Source organism: Synchiropus splendidus, chromosome 5 (genome assembly GCF_027744825.2).
Source record: "Synchiropus splendidus isolate RoL2022-P1 chromosome 5, RoL_Sspl_1.0, whole genome shotgun sequence".
Classification (NCBI taxonomy): Eukaryota; Metazoa; Chordata; class Actinopteri; order Syngnathiformes; family Callionymidae; genus Synchiropus; species Synchiropus splendidus.
Window position 1 is genome coordinate 6,470,210 of NC_071338.1, and position 15,184 is coordinate 6,485,393.

At 39.6% G+C, this 15,184-nt stretch overlaps 1 protein-coding gene across 8 annotated transcripts in view; it reads left to right on the plus strand.

Moving 5' to 3' along the window:
* The window catches only part of ryr2a (ryanodine receptor 2a (cardiac)), a 76,646-nt gene that overhangs the window by 18,241 nt on the left and 43,221 nt on the right, over positions 1-15,184 (plus strand). For 4 of the 8 annotated variants that reach the window (XM_053865812.1, XM_053865813.1, XM_053865814.1 and 1 more), the window contains exons 4-20: positions 2,167-2,187; positions 5,478-5,552; positions 6,036-6,114; positions 7,047-7,159; positions 7,530-7,629; positions 7,879-7,975; positions 10,216-10,290; positions 10,432-10,588; positions 11,221-11,385; positions 11,573-11,694; positions 13,320-13,503; positions 13,567-13,702; positions 13,800-13,895; positions 14,057-14,175; positions 14,375-14,508; positions 14,605-14,846; positions 14,948-15,140. In XM_053865812.1, the coding sequence (XP_053721787.1) occupies positions 2,167-2,187; positions 5,478-5,552; positions 6,036-6,114; positions 7,047-7,159; positions 7,530-7,629; positions 7,879-7,975; positions 10,216-10,290; positions 10,432-10,588; positions 11,221-11,385; positions 11,573-11,694; positions 13,320-13,503; positions 13,567-13,702; positions 13,800-13,895; positions 14,057-14,175; positions 14,375-14,508; positions 14,605-14,846; positions 14,948-15,140 (2,108 nt within the window). The remainder of the gene's footprint in view (positions 1-2,166; positions 2,188-5,477; positions 5,553-6,035; positions 6,115-7,046; positions 7,160-7,529; positions 7,630-7,878; positions 7,976-10,215; positions 10,291-10,431; positions 10,589-11,220; positions 11,386-11,572; positions 11,695-13,319; positions 13,504-13,566; positions 13,703-13,799; positions 13,896-14,056; positions 14,176-14,374; positions 14,509-14,604; positions 14,847-14,947; positions 15,141-15,184) is intronic. The other 4 variants (XM_053865820.1, XM_053865819.1, XM_053865818.1 and 1 more) reach the window with 1 other exon arrangement.

Sequence of the window (15,184 nt, forward strand, 5' to 3'; positions counted from 1 at the left end):
CAGAACTTTCAATGTTAAAATACTGCCTCGGATTATTTCCTCAGAAATGTTGGATTATTTATTTACAAGTGAACAGACTGATGCATTTCTGTGCTGATCGACCTGATGTGTTGATTTTAATTGTTGCTTTTCAATATGACATTAATAGTCCTACTGTCTGACAGCTGACAACTGTGAAACATCTGTGCTTTAAAGCACAAGTAGGAGGCCTAGCACAAATACAGAAATATCTGACAGTGAGAAGACTTAACTGGGAATGGCTGTCTATTTGTGCATTTCCATTGATCTAAAAATAATCCCAAATAATAATCTGTGAAACACAAGTGGGACAGAACTGTTAGGATGATGCACATTTTTCATATTACGATTGCGTGTGAGCTCACATTTTTAGATTCCACTTGATATCATTCATGCAAGGCTTTTACCGTACTATACTGTTGACTTTTACTGTTCTAGTAGATGGAACAGCGTTAGACTGCAATATGCCTGTTGTTGATTTCAGTTTCCATCATCTGAAATTTGCTACCAAATGCAAACCAGAGTGTGTAACATGGTGGACAAGGTGAACTCCAATCTGAACCATTCCGAACCATAAAATAATTTGTGCAACAGATTACAACGGCAGCATACTGATATTTGTGAATAATGTTGCTTGATGAATGAGTATAAGCAAAGTCAAGCATGTCTGGACACTAATCTTCCATGGAATCAAGGATCGCTGCTGTTATGACACCTTCACTACGGTCGTCTCTTGTACTAGACCACACGGAACACCCAAAGTCACAGCGGTTTTGGTGCTAAAATAGGGATCATTTGCCCAGTGTTAAGCAGGTGTTCACAAGTGTCTTGTATTTCCATCAGTAGCAAGTGCTCTGCAGTTTTAATTGCCTGGTTGATTTGTTTTTTTTTTGTTGAACTTTTTTGACGTTCCATTTGAGGGTAGCCTAATCAATTTTTCCTCATTTGTGTATAAATTGTACTTGCATGTTTTTCTTTGTTTTCTTTTGATCAAAAAACAGGATGCGTTGGCACTGATGCTGCTTGAGTTTGAAACAATGCTAATGCCACCAGTTTCATCGACTGTCTGGTTTCTGAAGGATATTTCAAAGTGGTTTTAACCCTAGAACAGGGGTTCTTAACCTTTTTGATCATGGGTTCCAACTTTCTCCAAACAAATGGGTCTGGGACCCATTAACGTAATAGACCTGATTCATTACTCTTGATTTCATTTGTGATTAATAACCATATTAATCTACTTACACGTAAACAAACGAAACGACATGAAACCATGATCATCGCAAAGATTTGTCATTTGTCATTGAAAAGTCCAACCAGCAGCAAAACCGTATAGGTCATATTCATCAAATTTACTAAAGAAAAAAGAAAAAAATACGCTGTTGAGAAAATTGGAAACACTGAATAAAATTCTGAATAAAATAAATATAATAAAGCCATGTCTTATTTTCATAAAATAAAAATAGTATATATAAATAAACTCCAAAGAATATATAAATGAAGTGTAAATAAAAGTATTCTCATAAACTGTTGTAACTCATTTTCAAAACTGCTTGAACAGGTGCTTTCAAGAACAGTTTTTACTGTTGGGGGGGCGGCATCACTTTCTTTATCCTTTTTTTTCTTTTCAAGAACTTTGAACTTTGCAGCCATCAAGTCAATTCAATGACACACCACTGCCACTATATGTGGCAAGTGTACTAAAACTAAGTGTCTCGCGGCCCGGGACCCAGCCCTGTGGTTAAGAATCACAGCCCTAGAACACTAAAGTCTGGTGATTTTCATCTGACATGGAAATTTGGACATGATTTTCATCATTTTCATGTTGCATGGATCCTCCGCACTGACATCTTCAGACTGTCATTCATGCCTGCCACTTATATTACTTCCTGTCATTCCTTCCAGTTGCCCGGACAGAGATTTCGTGACTTTGACATGTCAGCCTAGCTATATGTCAGGTATATTTCTTCAGGTAAAGCGCATGATAGTTTAGTTGCCAACTATGATGGCGGTGTTCTAGGGTCAAAGCCACTTGCTGTTTCCTTCCTCATCATCTAACTGTCCCAACAGGATAGATGAATGTTTTTTTTATGTTGTCTTTACAATTGTCAAGCAACTGAAATTTTCCTCCTCTCTCTCATTTCCACACAGCATGTAGATGTGGAAATCTGGGTAGGTGTGCCTTCACCTGCTGTTTGTGTTTGTTGTGGTCATCGCCATCCTTGTCTTTGTCGTGGCATTCCTTGTCTTGTGCATCTCTTCTTGGGTATTTTTTTTAGGATTTTCTGGTGACTTGTGGTTTTTAGTTCTTAACTGAGAGCCCACATTTGTTTCTTCACAGGCTATTTGTGAAGCAACACTCCACAATTGTTGTCCTACAGAGTGTTTTTCCTGCAGCAACCCAGTTACACCGTATGCTTCCCTCCCCCAATCTAAGTCATTAGAAAATGTACTGTCATTACTACCACCATCGTCTACTTTGTCTGAGATGTTTCAAAGCGGTAAACTTAAACTCTTCCTTTTTGTGTCACCTACCTGTAAATCGTGCTTTGACTTTGTGATGAGTGACTTGAGTAACTAAAATTCATCATTCAGAGTGGGTATTTACCTAGCAGGTCTTGTAGATCACGATTTGCTGCAATTGGATTGCTGCTGCTAAACGTGAACCAAAGCATATGAACTGTCAAATTTCAGTGTTTAATCAACAAAAACAAGAAAAAGTCACCAATTCATAACAGATTACAGAGCAGATTTTTTGTGATATTTGTTGTTAAAAAAATAACCATCAATAAGCACTTTATCTCAAACACAAAATATTTAATGATATTTGAGTTAATGCCTTGAACAGTTAGCATTGTTTTTCTGCGCTGTTGTATACTGCTGCCAACCTCACACATAAGAATCTCCTCGGCTAATACAACAAAACCTCCAAATAACAAAGCAACCGTACTCCTGTCCCCTTCATTCTATACAAGATTGGTTCTGAACTACAACAGTTCAGGTGTTCATTCAAACAGCACTGAAAAATCTGTTTGCTCTGATTATTTTTTTTCTCTGAACGAAATGTTGTTTTTTTTTATTTTAAATGTATCCCACCTTAAAAAAATAGTATGCAGACTGGGTTACTTGAATTACATTTGTGTGGGTGAACTTGACAGGACGTATGTTCTTCGTTGCTGAATATGAAATGGTTGTATTATTACTATGATTAGCTCTATTGTTGTGTTTCCTAACCCATTCCCCAGGCTGGAAGGACACTGAAGAACACTCTCAATAAGCAGCCTTTGTTTATTTTGGTTTGTTTCATTTTGGTTGTTCTTTGCCTCTTCTTCTCAACTCCCCTCATTTTTTTTTCACTCAGCTTCTGATGCCATCCTTCTCTTCATATCAGTAGAACCTGTGAAAGTTGACATTGACGGTGGTGCATGGTGAAATTTAAATAAATCTGTCTTTGAACTTTCTCTTGACATTCATGGTTGGTCCATACTGGTAAAGGGTGTAGTTTTCGGACACCCACGATCATCTGTGCTGCGTAGACAGAGCTGTTCCAGCCATAGCTGATGGCCAAATTCTCTGAGCATTTGAAGTCCTGCACCCTCCTCAGTTGGCGCCCTCACAGGGCATAGTTCAGTATATGCTAGGAGGCCTGTGACTGGTCATCATTAACAGGTGGGGAAAAAGCTATCATGGTGAAGCACCGATATTTACAGGAAGAGGACAGGACTCTAAGATGATAAACTGGTTTTGGGCCTGACGTGATGAGGGTGCATAGTAGAGCAGGACATTCTGGATTGCCACAAAGTCCAGTAGGTTGATGTGGTGTTGGGTTTTTTCCTCCTTGATGCTCTGCAGCCCGCAGGTGCCTCCACAGCCAGACAGAGAGGGCTTGTGAACACCTGCATCCAGGAGGTGGTGCATCCCACCTAACATTGACACACGTCATCCTTGTTCAAGTCAGCCCAGGACATGGATGTCGAAGGATGAGATTTAGCCGTGGCAAGCTTAAGCAAGGCTCACAATCAGCCACGCGATGATCCCAAACAAAGGAAGCAGTACTGATGTAATCCAATAGGACACAGCCACAAGAAACACAGCCTTTCATGTCAAATTCCATCTCACCATAATGGATGTTTAGTCCAGAACACACATGGTATACAAAGAAAAGTTTGCCCCTCCTTTTGTAGGATGGTATACGGCCTCCTAGTGAGTGGTGACTACCTGATTTTTCCTCCAGTGCTGGAACAAGGTTCAGTGGAAGTATGGAATGGTGAAGCCTCACTAGAGGGCACACTTGAAGGCAAAGCATCCATTTGGACTTGTTATTACGTAATGTAATACATTGTACCTTTGTTGTGTAAGAAGATGGGCAATCTCAAAATTCACATTTTGTTTTTGTTAATGACATAAATGCTTTGTGGTTTATCCAATGTCCTTGCTTTCATATAAATATATTAACTGTAAATGTAAGGGTCATGTTCTCTGTGTTCTGTCTTCTGTTATGTTTGGCTCCTTCTCTTTGTGATGAAAACTGTGCTGTTCTGTAAGTTTGCAGGGTTTTTTTTGTTTGACATTTATGAGCAATATGGCTCAAATTTGCAGTGTCCAGTGTTTTCATCAACATGAGCAGAATGGAGTGAGTGGCTGTTATCACACTTTTGAAATGAAAGTGAATGATTCATTAGTGTGGCTGTCAGACATGAGACCAAAGCGTCAACTTCATTGAACCAAGTTACATCTTTGACATGCAATGAGGATGTGATTGATAGACATGCTTGTTGGAGGGACACAGCTCAATTTGCCCATAGGTTCTGCGTGTTTTTTAGCGAGAGTACAGGGAGGCATGACTGCAGTGCTGCAGGAGAGATGACTGAGCACTTTATGCTGTGATGACATAAAGCTGCTGCAACTCCGGTCTGGATAACTAATAGAATATTTTATTGGAATGCTGTTGCAAATGGGTCAGTTCTTATTCTCCCATGTATTGTGTACAGTTGCTTCCTTAGCGTGCTCGATGGATGGGTTACAGGCTACTATTGCATGCTGTCCTTCCTGTAGGTCTATGAGATGCTGGTTAAGGCCAGTAATTCAGATTTTGCTTTCACACTATGCTGTCATCACGGCAACAAATAGGCCAATATTTGCAGAAAGCCAGCCCCATAGCTATCAGTCGACCTCATTATGTGTTGTCATCATGGTGAACAGGTCATAGCCATACTCTAGCATGGGAGTCGTTTATTATATAGCATTTTCCCTAATAAACATTTTTTTCTAAAAACTAAAATGTCCTTTTTTCAGGGAACAAGATTTGAATGTACCTGCTTTGACCTCCTCCTCTCTGCACGTCTTTGTTGATATACGTACCTGGTGTCTTGTAAAGTTTTTCTGTCCCAGTTCATTCCTTCTCTGTGTCCATGCATTGTTTTTTTTCTGCCTTTCACAATCCTCTCATGTGTGTTCCACAGACGGCCCAGGGTGGTGGCCATCGGACCTTACTGTATGGTCATGCTGTTCTGCTCCGACACTCCTACAGTGGAATGGTCAGCTCACGCAAATGCATGCATTTTTATTTATGACTTATTGATTTTTTTTAAATCATGATTTTTTTTTTCTCCCAAAAGTGTGTTCCATTAGTCGAGTGTATAGCAATGGCCCAATAATCAAATTATTAACACAACAGGAGTCCATGGGACAACGCTCCAATTATTCCTCATTTACCTTCAACTGTGTCACTGTTTTAACAATACATTGCTCACTTAGCAAGAGACTGAGGTCACTTAAAATAATCTGAACTACCTTCTAAAATGAATTCTTGGTTCAAATTTGTCTTTGAAAGACGTTGCGTCACTCTTCACATGTAGCTTAGCTATTGTTTTCTGCTGTCTAGCTGCATGCAAAGGGCCAGATTTATGAATTCCTTTGGTGACTGTTATGAGTGGCTTCAAACATATCACAAATTATGTGCTTGCTGTGTGATCACCACTCTCCATAATTGTATTAATTGTTTTTTTGTCTCCATGTAGTACCTGTGCTGCCTCTCCACTTCTCGTTCTTCCACAGACAAACTGGCTTTTGATGTTGGGCTGCAGGAAGAAACGACAGGTAAAAACTTACTTACTTACTCACTACTTAAGCCAACATGTTGCAATTTAAGAATTTCTTCTTCTTCTTCTTCTTCTTCTTCCTCTTCCTCTTATTCTTATTCTCATTATTCTTATTATTATTATTGTGTATTTTTTAATATAATCAATCAATCACATTTATAAAAGAAAAGATAATTCATTTCCAACCATGTATTGAAAATGTATCAAAAAAAGAATTGTGTTCAAACGACAGTGGACAAGAAGTTGCTCCTTGTTGCTCCTTTGAGGTGTTAAAAATAATAATAATGAAAGAGAACAATGACCAAATGTTTCACTTCTTCCAAATGTATATACTTTTTTATATAAAGTGTGAAGGAACTTCTGTATTTTTGTTTAAGGAGATGTGAGCTGACAGAACAATGCATTGATTTAAAAAAAGACATATACAAATACGAGTAAGGGAGTGTAGTAAATCAGATGTGTCAAGCTGATGATGAACGCACATAAAGGACACTTTTTGTTGTAATTGGCAGCCAAGCTGTCATGTTTCAAACTATATCACATGCTAAGATCATTCCTCAACCCAACTTTTTTATAAACTTCAACTTTCTGCATAAGAATCGCAGGACACGTTGTATCAACATATTTAGTGATCATTTTTTATAGAGTTTCTTCATTCATTGTTGCAGTTATAGTGGACAGTAAACACCATCTTATATTGGGTAATTATTTTGTTTTTTCTTTCTTTTTTTAATTAGTTTTTGAATTGAACATTGTCCACATTAAGTGATGGCTGTAGAATAATGTTCTGCATTGAGCGAGCGGTGACTAATGCTGTTTTCAGAACTCTGATGTAGGCTAGCATAGTAGACCACGTACTGATGTGATAGTTCTCTTTAGTGAGTCATAGAAACATCAATATATTTTGACTCTATTATTATGTGTCTGTAGGCGAGGCGTGCTGGTGGACCATCCATCCGGCATCAAAGCAGCGTTCAGAGGGAGAGAAGGTCAGAGTGGGGGATGATCTCATCCTGGTCAGCGTCTCATCTGAGAGATATTTAGTGAGTAGCAGCTGTGTGTGGGAACGTTTGTGATGCGGCATTGATTGCCCCTTCTGTCGGAATGTTTACATATGAAGGCAGGTAATGAGGAATACAGTATTTTGGAAGAATCACAAGGCAACACAAAGAGTGGCCCAATAATCTTTGGCGGTTCAGTAGTTCAAATCCTGAAAGTCCACTGGAACAGGGTCAAATGAAATAACGTGAGCGACCCTAAATGGTTCATCACTTTTGAAAATGTTCCTCTCAATCTATTGATACGCAGTTTTAGAAGTAGCTAACAGATACATGTATAGATTAATATCATATTTGTTCAGAGAACGTGTCACTGATGATTCGAGTGGTTTGACATTGTCCCTTTGTTTTGCAGCATCTATCCTATGGTAATGGCAGTCTTCACGTGGACGCAGCCTTCCAGCAGACACTATGGAGTGTCGCGCCCATCTGTTCTGGCAGCGAAGTAGCACAAGGTGCACCTGCCCCTCTATCACATTCTTGTCATTTTCTGTGTTTGAGGCTTGTTGTATACTAATGGAATATGTTAGGAACACTGAATTATAAAATGCACTGGTTTATTAGAATTTAGACTTTGGATAGATTATTGCGGACAAAATGCAGTACTGTTTGCTACATCAGTTAAGTATGTGAAATCTGTCAGACCAGAAAATGAAATAATATCGTTTCACCGTACAAAACAAACCACTTGCATTCCTGTCCAGGCTTCCTAATAGGAGGGGATGTGCTCCGTCTCCTTCATGGTCACATGGATGAGTGCCTAACTGTTCCATCAGGGGAGCATGGAGATGAGCAGAGAAGGTGAGAATTAGACTTTTACGCAGTTGTCATCCAGTTAGCTACACTATTGACTTTATGGACACAAAAAATGTCAAGTGTGCTCATCACCACACGGCTCTGTAGAGATGGATGATATGGACAAAAAAATCTGGATACATTTTGTCATTTTGGCGATAATTATCATACTAAGTACATTTTTATTGTATTACATGTCTTGGACACACTACAGTCTCTCTTGATACTGTTTTATGTGAAACTTATTAGCTGTCAGAGTTTGTCTCCAATATTATAATTTATTTATGTTTTAATATAATAGATTACTGAGGTAGAGGTGAGAAATTCAATGTTTGACTCGTCTCGTAGAACACAGTCGTGTCTGACTGACTGCTCTGCCAGTTTTATATAGGGATTAAATTGACCCGTATGTCTTTTGTCCCCAATGTACCTCATGTCTCTTAACAGTTTACTTTAACTATGGACCCAACTGGACGCATTTCCTAGATGCAATTGAATAAATATCAGTAATATGATATAATACGATTAGATTATCAAAGAGTCATGTTCTACTTTCGAAATCATTATACAAACTGTCAGTCCCTTGTCTAAAGTGATGAAAAATATTTTCATAAATCTCTCTCCTAAATGTTTTTTTTTTTTTTTTATACTTTGAACGAAACAGAATTTGTTGATGGTCCCTAACTGACTCTGGGTTGTAGCATTAGCGCTGCCTGTGAGAGCGTGTCCGCGATCAGTGAACCCTAATCAGGGACAATGAAGACGATGCCGCCGCCAATACCGGAGCGGATGTCCGTCGAATAGCCAGCAATTTTTAATACAGTTTTTCACCCAGGCACCAGTGCAGCGAGAGACTCTGCATGTGTTAATATGAACCGAGGCCGACAACCGAGTCAGAAAACCTATTGGCCCCACTCGATCTAATCAAACAAACACCGATCCAGAGACTGCGAGTCGACTAGTGTCATTATCAAAAGCTTCCTGTATTAAAAGTAAGTTCTGACAATCATCAACCTAAATCCACCAAACTCTTCACAACTGTCACACACCTGTGTAAGAGGTCAAACGCCACAGAGCTGGAGAGCATGGCGCATCATATTCATGCATGCAAGTCTAATGCAGCTGGTATGCTATGGTATGGTAATGCTTATCGAACTTAATTCGCATTGCGGGCATTATTTTTGGTGGTATATCATGTACGATACGTTATCGCCCGTCCCTACGACACTGTGGTCTTGAAGATGAATGTGCGTGCAAAACATTTTGTTTTGATACACATTCTAATGTTAGAGTGACATTGTAGAAGAACAATGTAAAATAGAGAACAAGGCACACAGTCTCAAAAAGTACCATCTTCACTTTGCTGACAGGCAGAGGAGAAAAAAGGGCGACAAGAGAAAGTAAAAGTTAAACCTGGCCTGCAAACGAGCCTCCAATTACTGCAAGTACTCAGTTTAGTATGTTCAACAAGGTGAAAATGCTGTGACACCTCAGCAGAGACAGAACAGAGCAGTATATCTCAAAAAAGAAGTGTGACAGCACAGACATGTTTTCTTTATAACAGGCAAAGACAGCTCCTCAGCTCAGCAGGCAAGAACTTTCATTCAATCATTCCCACCACTACATTTTCACTCACCGATTTTATACCATGTCTGGAGGTTCCTGTTGGTCTAAGCAGGTGTGTGCTTAATCCACTTTTTTTTTAAGCATCTGTTTATTTGCGTTTTTTCAAAAAGAGTACAAAAACATGCAGACAGGAAGCCTATCTGAAAAACAACCAAACAAAATCGACACAAAACACTCACTCTGCACTGAGCACAGTTAGCACTCCTATTAATGTAGCTGTTGTTCTTGGTCTTGTTCTGGTCACTGTGTTAAGTCTAACAACTTGTAGACTGTCAAGACATTATGTTAAAATCGAAACAGTTATTTAAAATAAATAAATGAATAATGACGTATTTCTGCCATATTGCCCACTCCTTCCTGGAAACATAAAAATAAAACAAAAAAACCTTTTCTGCAATTTGTTCCTGCTAGTAGCATGCCAAAATCCCCAACTGTCAGTAGCTACAATTTTACAATTTTTTTAACTTGACTATCGACTAAGCACAATTACGATTTGGCTGAGGTATCATTGTTGGCGCACCTTGGGATTTTTTCTATGAACAATGTGTGCCGTGGCTTGATAAAGGTTGAAAAACACTATTCCAAGAAGCATCATTCGTTCTACCTGGTCTGTCCCACAGAAGTGTCCATTATGAGGGGGGTGCAGTATCGACTCACGCCAGGTCTCTCTGGAGGGTGGAGACATTACGTGTCATGTGAGTGAAACGTCGTCATTTGCTGCTTTACATTTTCATGACCAGAATGCCACACTGTTGCAGCTTGGTGATTGCGTAAAAACGCTGTTATGCACACTGCAGTGTTTTTGTTACAATTGCTCCAATTGCTTTTGCATCCAGATGGAGTGGCAGTCACATCCGCTGGGGTCAGCCCTTCAGACTGCGTCATGTGACCACCGGGAAGTATTTGAGTTTGACAGAGGACAAATCGCTTCTTCTAATGGACAAAGAGAAAGCTGATGTGAAGTCTACAGCTTTCTGTTTCAGATTGTCCAAGGTACATAACATCAGTATGTCATTCGTGTTTCAAAGCCTGAATTGAAATCGAGTTGCCAGGGCAACAGTGCATCATAATAGAGAAAGTTCCCTTTTTAACATTGGAGCATGGCAATCAGAGATTTTTACTGTTTTTACGATGACTCTTCACATTGTAGTACTGAAACAAGTACTGAAATCATTGTTGTTTTTTCACATAAATAACACACCATTATGAGTAAAAATTATGAGTAAGAATATCTTGACAAAGATTTGCAGTACTAGTGAGAAAAATACAGACAAGGGCTGTTTACTGAAGAAGGGCTGGCAGGGATTATAGGGGTCCTTGAGGAGGTGAGAAGGGCAAAACTTGATCTGTCTTGATCTGTTGTTAAGTAATAAGTAAGGTAATATTTCTTTTTTACATTTTTAACTATCACATTCTTCTGTAGCAAAGTGTCACTTAAAACAAAAATGACCATCGTACAGGTTTACTGAAGGAATGTGTTGCAAAAAATCTTGAAAGAAATAAAGATATGCCTTTGTATGACTTTGTGAATGCTATCAATCAAAATTATTCGTTATTTCTTCAATCATTTTTCAATTATTACAGAACACATTATGTTACTGTTGTTTTTCGTTTACTTCTTACAGGAAAAATTGGATCCGGGTTTGAAGAAGGAGGTGGATGGAATGGGCGTTCCTGACATCAAATATGGCGACTCAGTGTGTTTTATTCAGCATGTTGACACCTGCCTGTGGCTCACTTACCAGACGGTTGATGCCAAATGTGCACGAATGGGTGGTGTGCAGAGAAAGGTACCAGCCCACACGATGTAGCTGCTCAACCTAATTTGATTTGTCATTTTGACATATATGAATATGAATTGTGCTTCTTTTGTTTTGAGTCTGGATAGTCTGGATGACTGATAACTGACATTGACTGATGTATCATGTGCTTTTAAGATAACATAGAGTGGTCACTAAAATGTTATTCTCATTCTAGGCCATTATGCACCATGAAGGTCACATGGACGATGGGCTGACGCTGTCCAGATCACAACATGAAGAGAGTCGCACTGCTCGAGTGATTCGTAGTACTGTGTTTCTGTTCAACCTTTTTGTCAGGTACGCACGCATACATGCACATGAGTTTTGGTTTAGTCAGTGTGAGTGTATATGATTGACAGATAATCAACATGCATTATCACTTATCACCTCTTACCACTGAATCATGAATTCATTGACAGAAATGTACAGTTCTTTGAAAACTGAACATTTGCATATTATTATTATTATTATTATTATCATTATTATTATTATTATTGTTGTTGTTGTTGTTGTTGTTGTTATTATTATATTATTCTTATTAATGATAATAATAATAATCTCTCTCATGGCACTGGATGCATGTCCTGGTGAATCACATCTGTAATCTGGCCAAGTTACGAGTAAATTTGAAGAATTTGATCCTGCAATGAAACTGTGATTAAACTTGACCTGTGGTGTTATAATGAGGTTAGCAACCTGTGTAGTGATGTCAGTAAGGTCTTTGTTGTAAGTATGAATGTTTTTTTAAAGCAAGGATTAAGAAGTTAAAGCAGTTCCACTTCTGTGCACATGTAGAACAGTTGAAGACTTGTAGAAGGGCAAAGCAACACTAATGCATAACAAGCAGCAGATGCTACTGCTTTTTATGCAGCAAACAAGACTGCTGTCTGGAAAATCACACTGGCGAGTGCATTACAGCTGCAAGCCTGCAGGGCAATGATGGTAAATGTAGCAAGGCCAGCCATCAGAAGTTACTCGCGATTCTTCTTGGGGTATTACACCACAAATAGACACATAAATAAATGAGATTTAAGTGTAATAAATAGATCAACTTTGTTCACTCAGTGTTACAAGGCAGCAAGTGTTGCACTGTTATGAATCATTAATCATCATTTGATCCCTTATTGCCATTTAGTGTCTTCACAGTGCTGCACAGGCATTAGACTCCAAATGGTTCTCTCTCCATAGAGTGCCACATGAAAGATTTATGTCTCAGTCCACATCAACGACACTGTCTGAAAATGCATTTCTGCTGTCCAGCTGACATTCATGTTTTTTCGACCTAGGGAATTAAAAGGGGAATTATTCACACACTTTCAAACATTGCTAATCCATTATTACTAATGTTAAGGACTTATCTTCTTATACATTAACAACCAAAATGCTCAAACTCAAACAATAGTCCCTCAAATTCACTTTACAATAAATCAATTGAGGAAACAGACTTGGCAACTCGTATCACAGCTCCACTCAGATAGTCACAGGAAAGAGAGCAGGACAGTTCAAAAACAGCATAATGGAAAATATGGTTGTATTTTTAATGCATATAATGATAATATGGCTGTGTCAACTTTGCTGGGGTTAAAACTTCTAAAATGCATATTTAAATGTCAGCCATTTCACCTGTTGTTTTTGTTCCTCAATTGTTTTCTGTACACGACATACAGGCTACATGGTTTCAAAGTGGTTTCAAGCAGGACTTATGTCAGTCATTATGCATTTATTTATCTCCCCATCATAGATAAATATCTCAGGGGGGGAAGTGAAATGTGCAATAAGGTGTTAAAAGAAGTCTATTTCCGATTCCTCAGGCGCTTCTCTCTGAGACTACAACACAGTACTCTAAATCTGAACACATCACACAAATCACTCATTAGTTGAACCATTTTAATTAAAATTCTCTACTAATCTCCACTAATCAGGGGATTGGACTCCCTCCGAAGAAGAGGAAAGGGCTCCACCTTTGATTTGCCGATCGACTCTGTTAGCTTAAGTCTACAAGATCTGATTGGTTACTTCCAACCTCCTGCTGAACACCTGGAACATGAGGTCAAACAAAACCGACTGAGAGCTCTGAAGAATCGTCAGAACCTTTTCCAAGAGGAGGTAGGGAGTGAAAGTCAGTGAACGACGGGTAGTGTGTGAATAATGAGTGAACTTCATGTGCAGGGGATGATCAGCCTGGTGTTGGAGTGCATCGATCGACTCCACGTCTACAGCAGTGCAGCTCATTTCACTGAAGCCGTGGGGAGGGGGGCCGGGGAGGCCTGGAGCTCCATTCTAAACTCCCTCTATCAACTATTGGGTAATTTAAACACCGGCTTGATACAGTGTGCTTGCAATAAGTTGAACAACTTTTTGTCTTTCCTATCAAAACCTGTTATTTTTTGTCCTCATCTCAGCTGCACTGATCAGAGGTAACAGGAAGAACTGTGCACAATTTTCGGGTTCCTTGGACTGGCTGATAAGCAGACTGGAAAGACTGGAGGCCTGCTCTGGTACGACATCTTACATCAAAATCTAATGAACTCATTTTAGTTCATGCAAGTGAAATACTCTCATACTTAACCTGTTTCAACGCATGTGCTGATTCAAAATGTGTTTTTGAGATCTGTCCTGTACATGGTGCTCTTCTAACATGACGCTTGTTTGTGTGCAGGTATCCTTGAGGTGCTCCACTGTGTACTTGTGGAGAGTCCCGAAGCCCTGAACATAATCAAAGAGGGACACATCAAGTCCATCATTTCTCTGTTAGAGAAGCATGGACGCAACCACAAGGTCCAGGGAGATTCTTCTTACACTGTGTTGTTTTGAATAGAAAAACTATATACTTTTATACTCAGAAGAGGTTGATAAATGCTTCGCTGACTATCAAGACATATTGTTCTGATATGTATTTGTGTATCAGTAAATAATACAGAGATATTTCAATGACTGTCGCAACTGTTACCTATTTTCTGTTCATTCTACCGTTTAGGTCCTTGATGTGCTGTGTTCGTTATGTGTGTGTCACGGTGTGGCAGTGCGATCAAACCAACATCTGATCTGTGACAATCTGCTGCCAGGAAGAGATCTATTACTTCAGACTCGTCTCATAAACCACGTAAGCAGGTTAGTGCACATTCAGATACGTTTAGATAAAATAAGCTGTGATTATTAGAAGAGCAGTTTGAGAAAGGGTGTGTTGTCATATTCTCTTCCCAATAGCATGCGCCCCAACATCTTCCTGGGTGTCAGTGATGGCTCTGCCCAGTACAGAAAGTGGTACTATGAACTGATAATCGACCAGGCGCTGCCCTTTGTAACAGCTGAGGCTTCCCACCTCAGGGTTGGCTGGGCCAACACCAGTGGCTACTTGCCATACCCTAGCGGCGGTGAGGGTTGGGGGGGCAATGGTGTGGGTGATGACCTCTACTCCTATGGCTTTGATGGGCTTCATCTATGGTCAGGTACAGCCACACATGCCATACTGGTAGTTGTTACATGATAATGATGTTTGACTGACGTATAATAAACGTCTGTCATTGTACGTCAATATCATTATGTGCAGGATGTATTGCCCGGACAGTCAGTTCTCCCAACCAGCATCTACTAAGAGCAGAGGATGTGGTGAGCTGCTGCTTGGACCTCAGTGTTCCTAGTATATCCTTCAGAATAAATGGCCAGCCAGTCCAGGGAATGTTTGAGAACTTCAACTCAGAGGGTCTCTTCTTCCCTGTGGCCAGCTTCTCAGCCGGAGTCAAGTGGGTTGCACGCTTTCACATTAACTGTCAGGTTTCGGATTGAT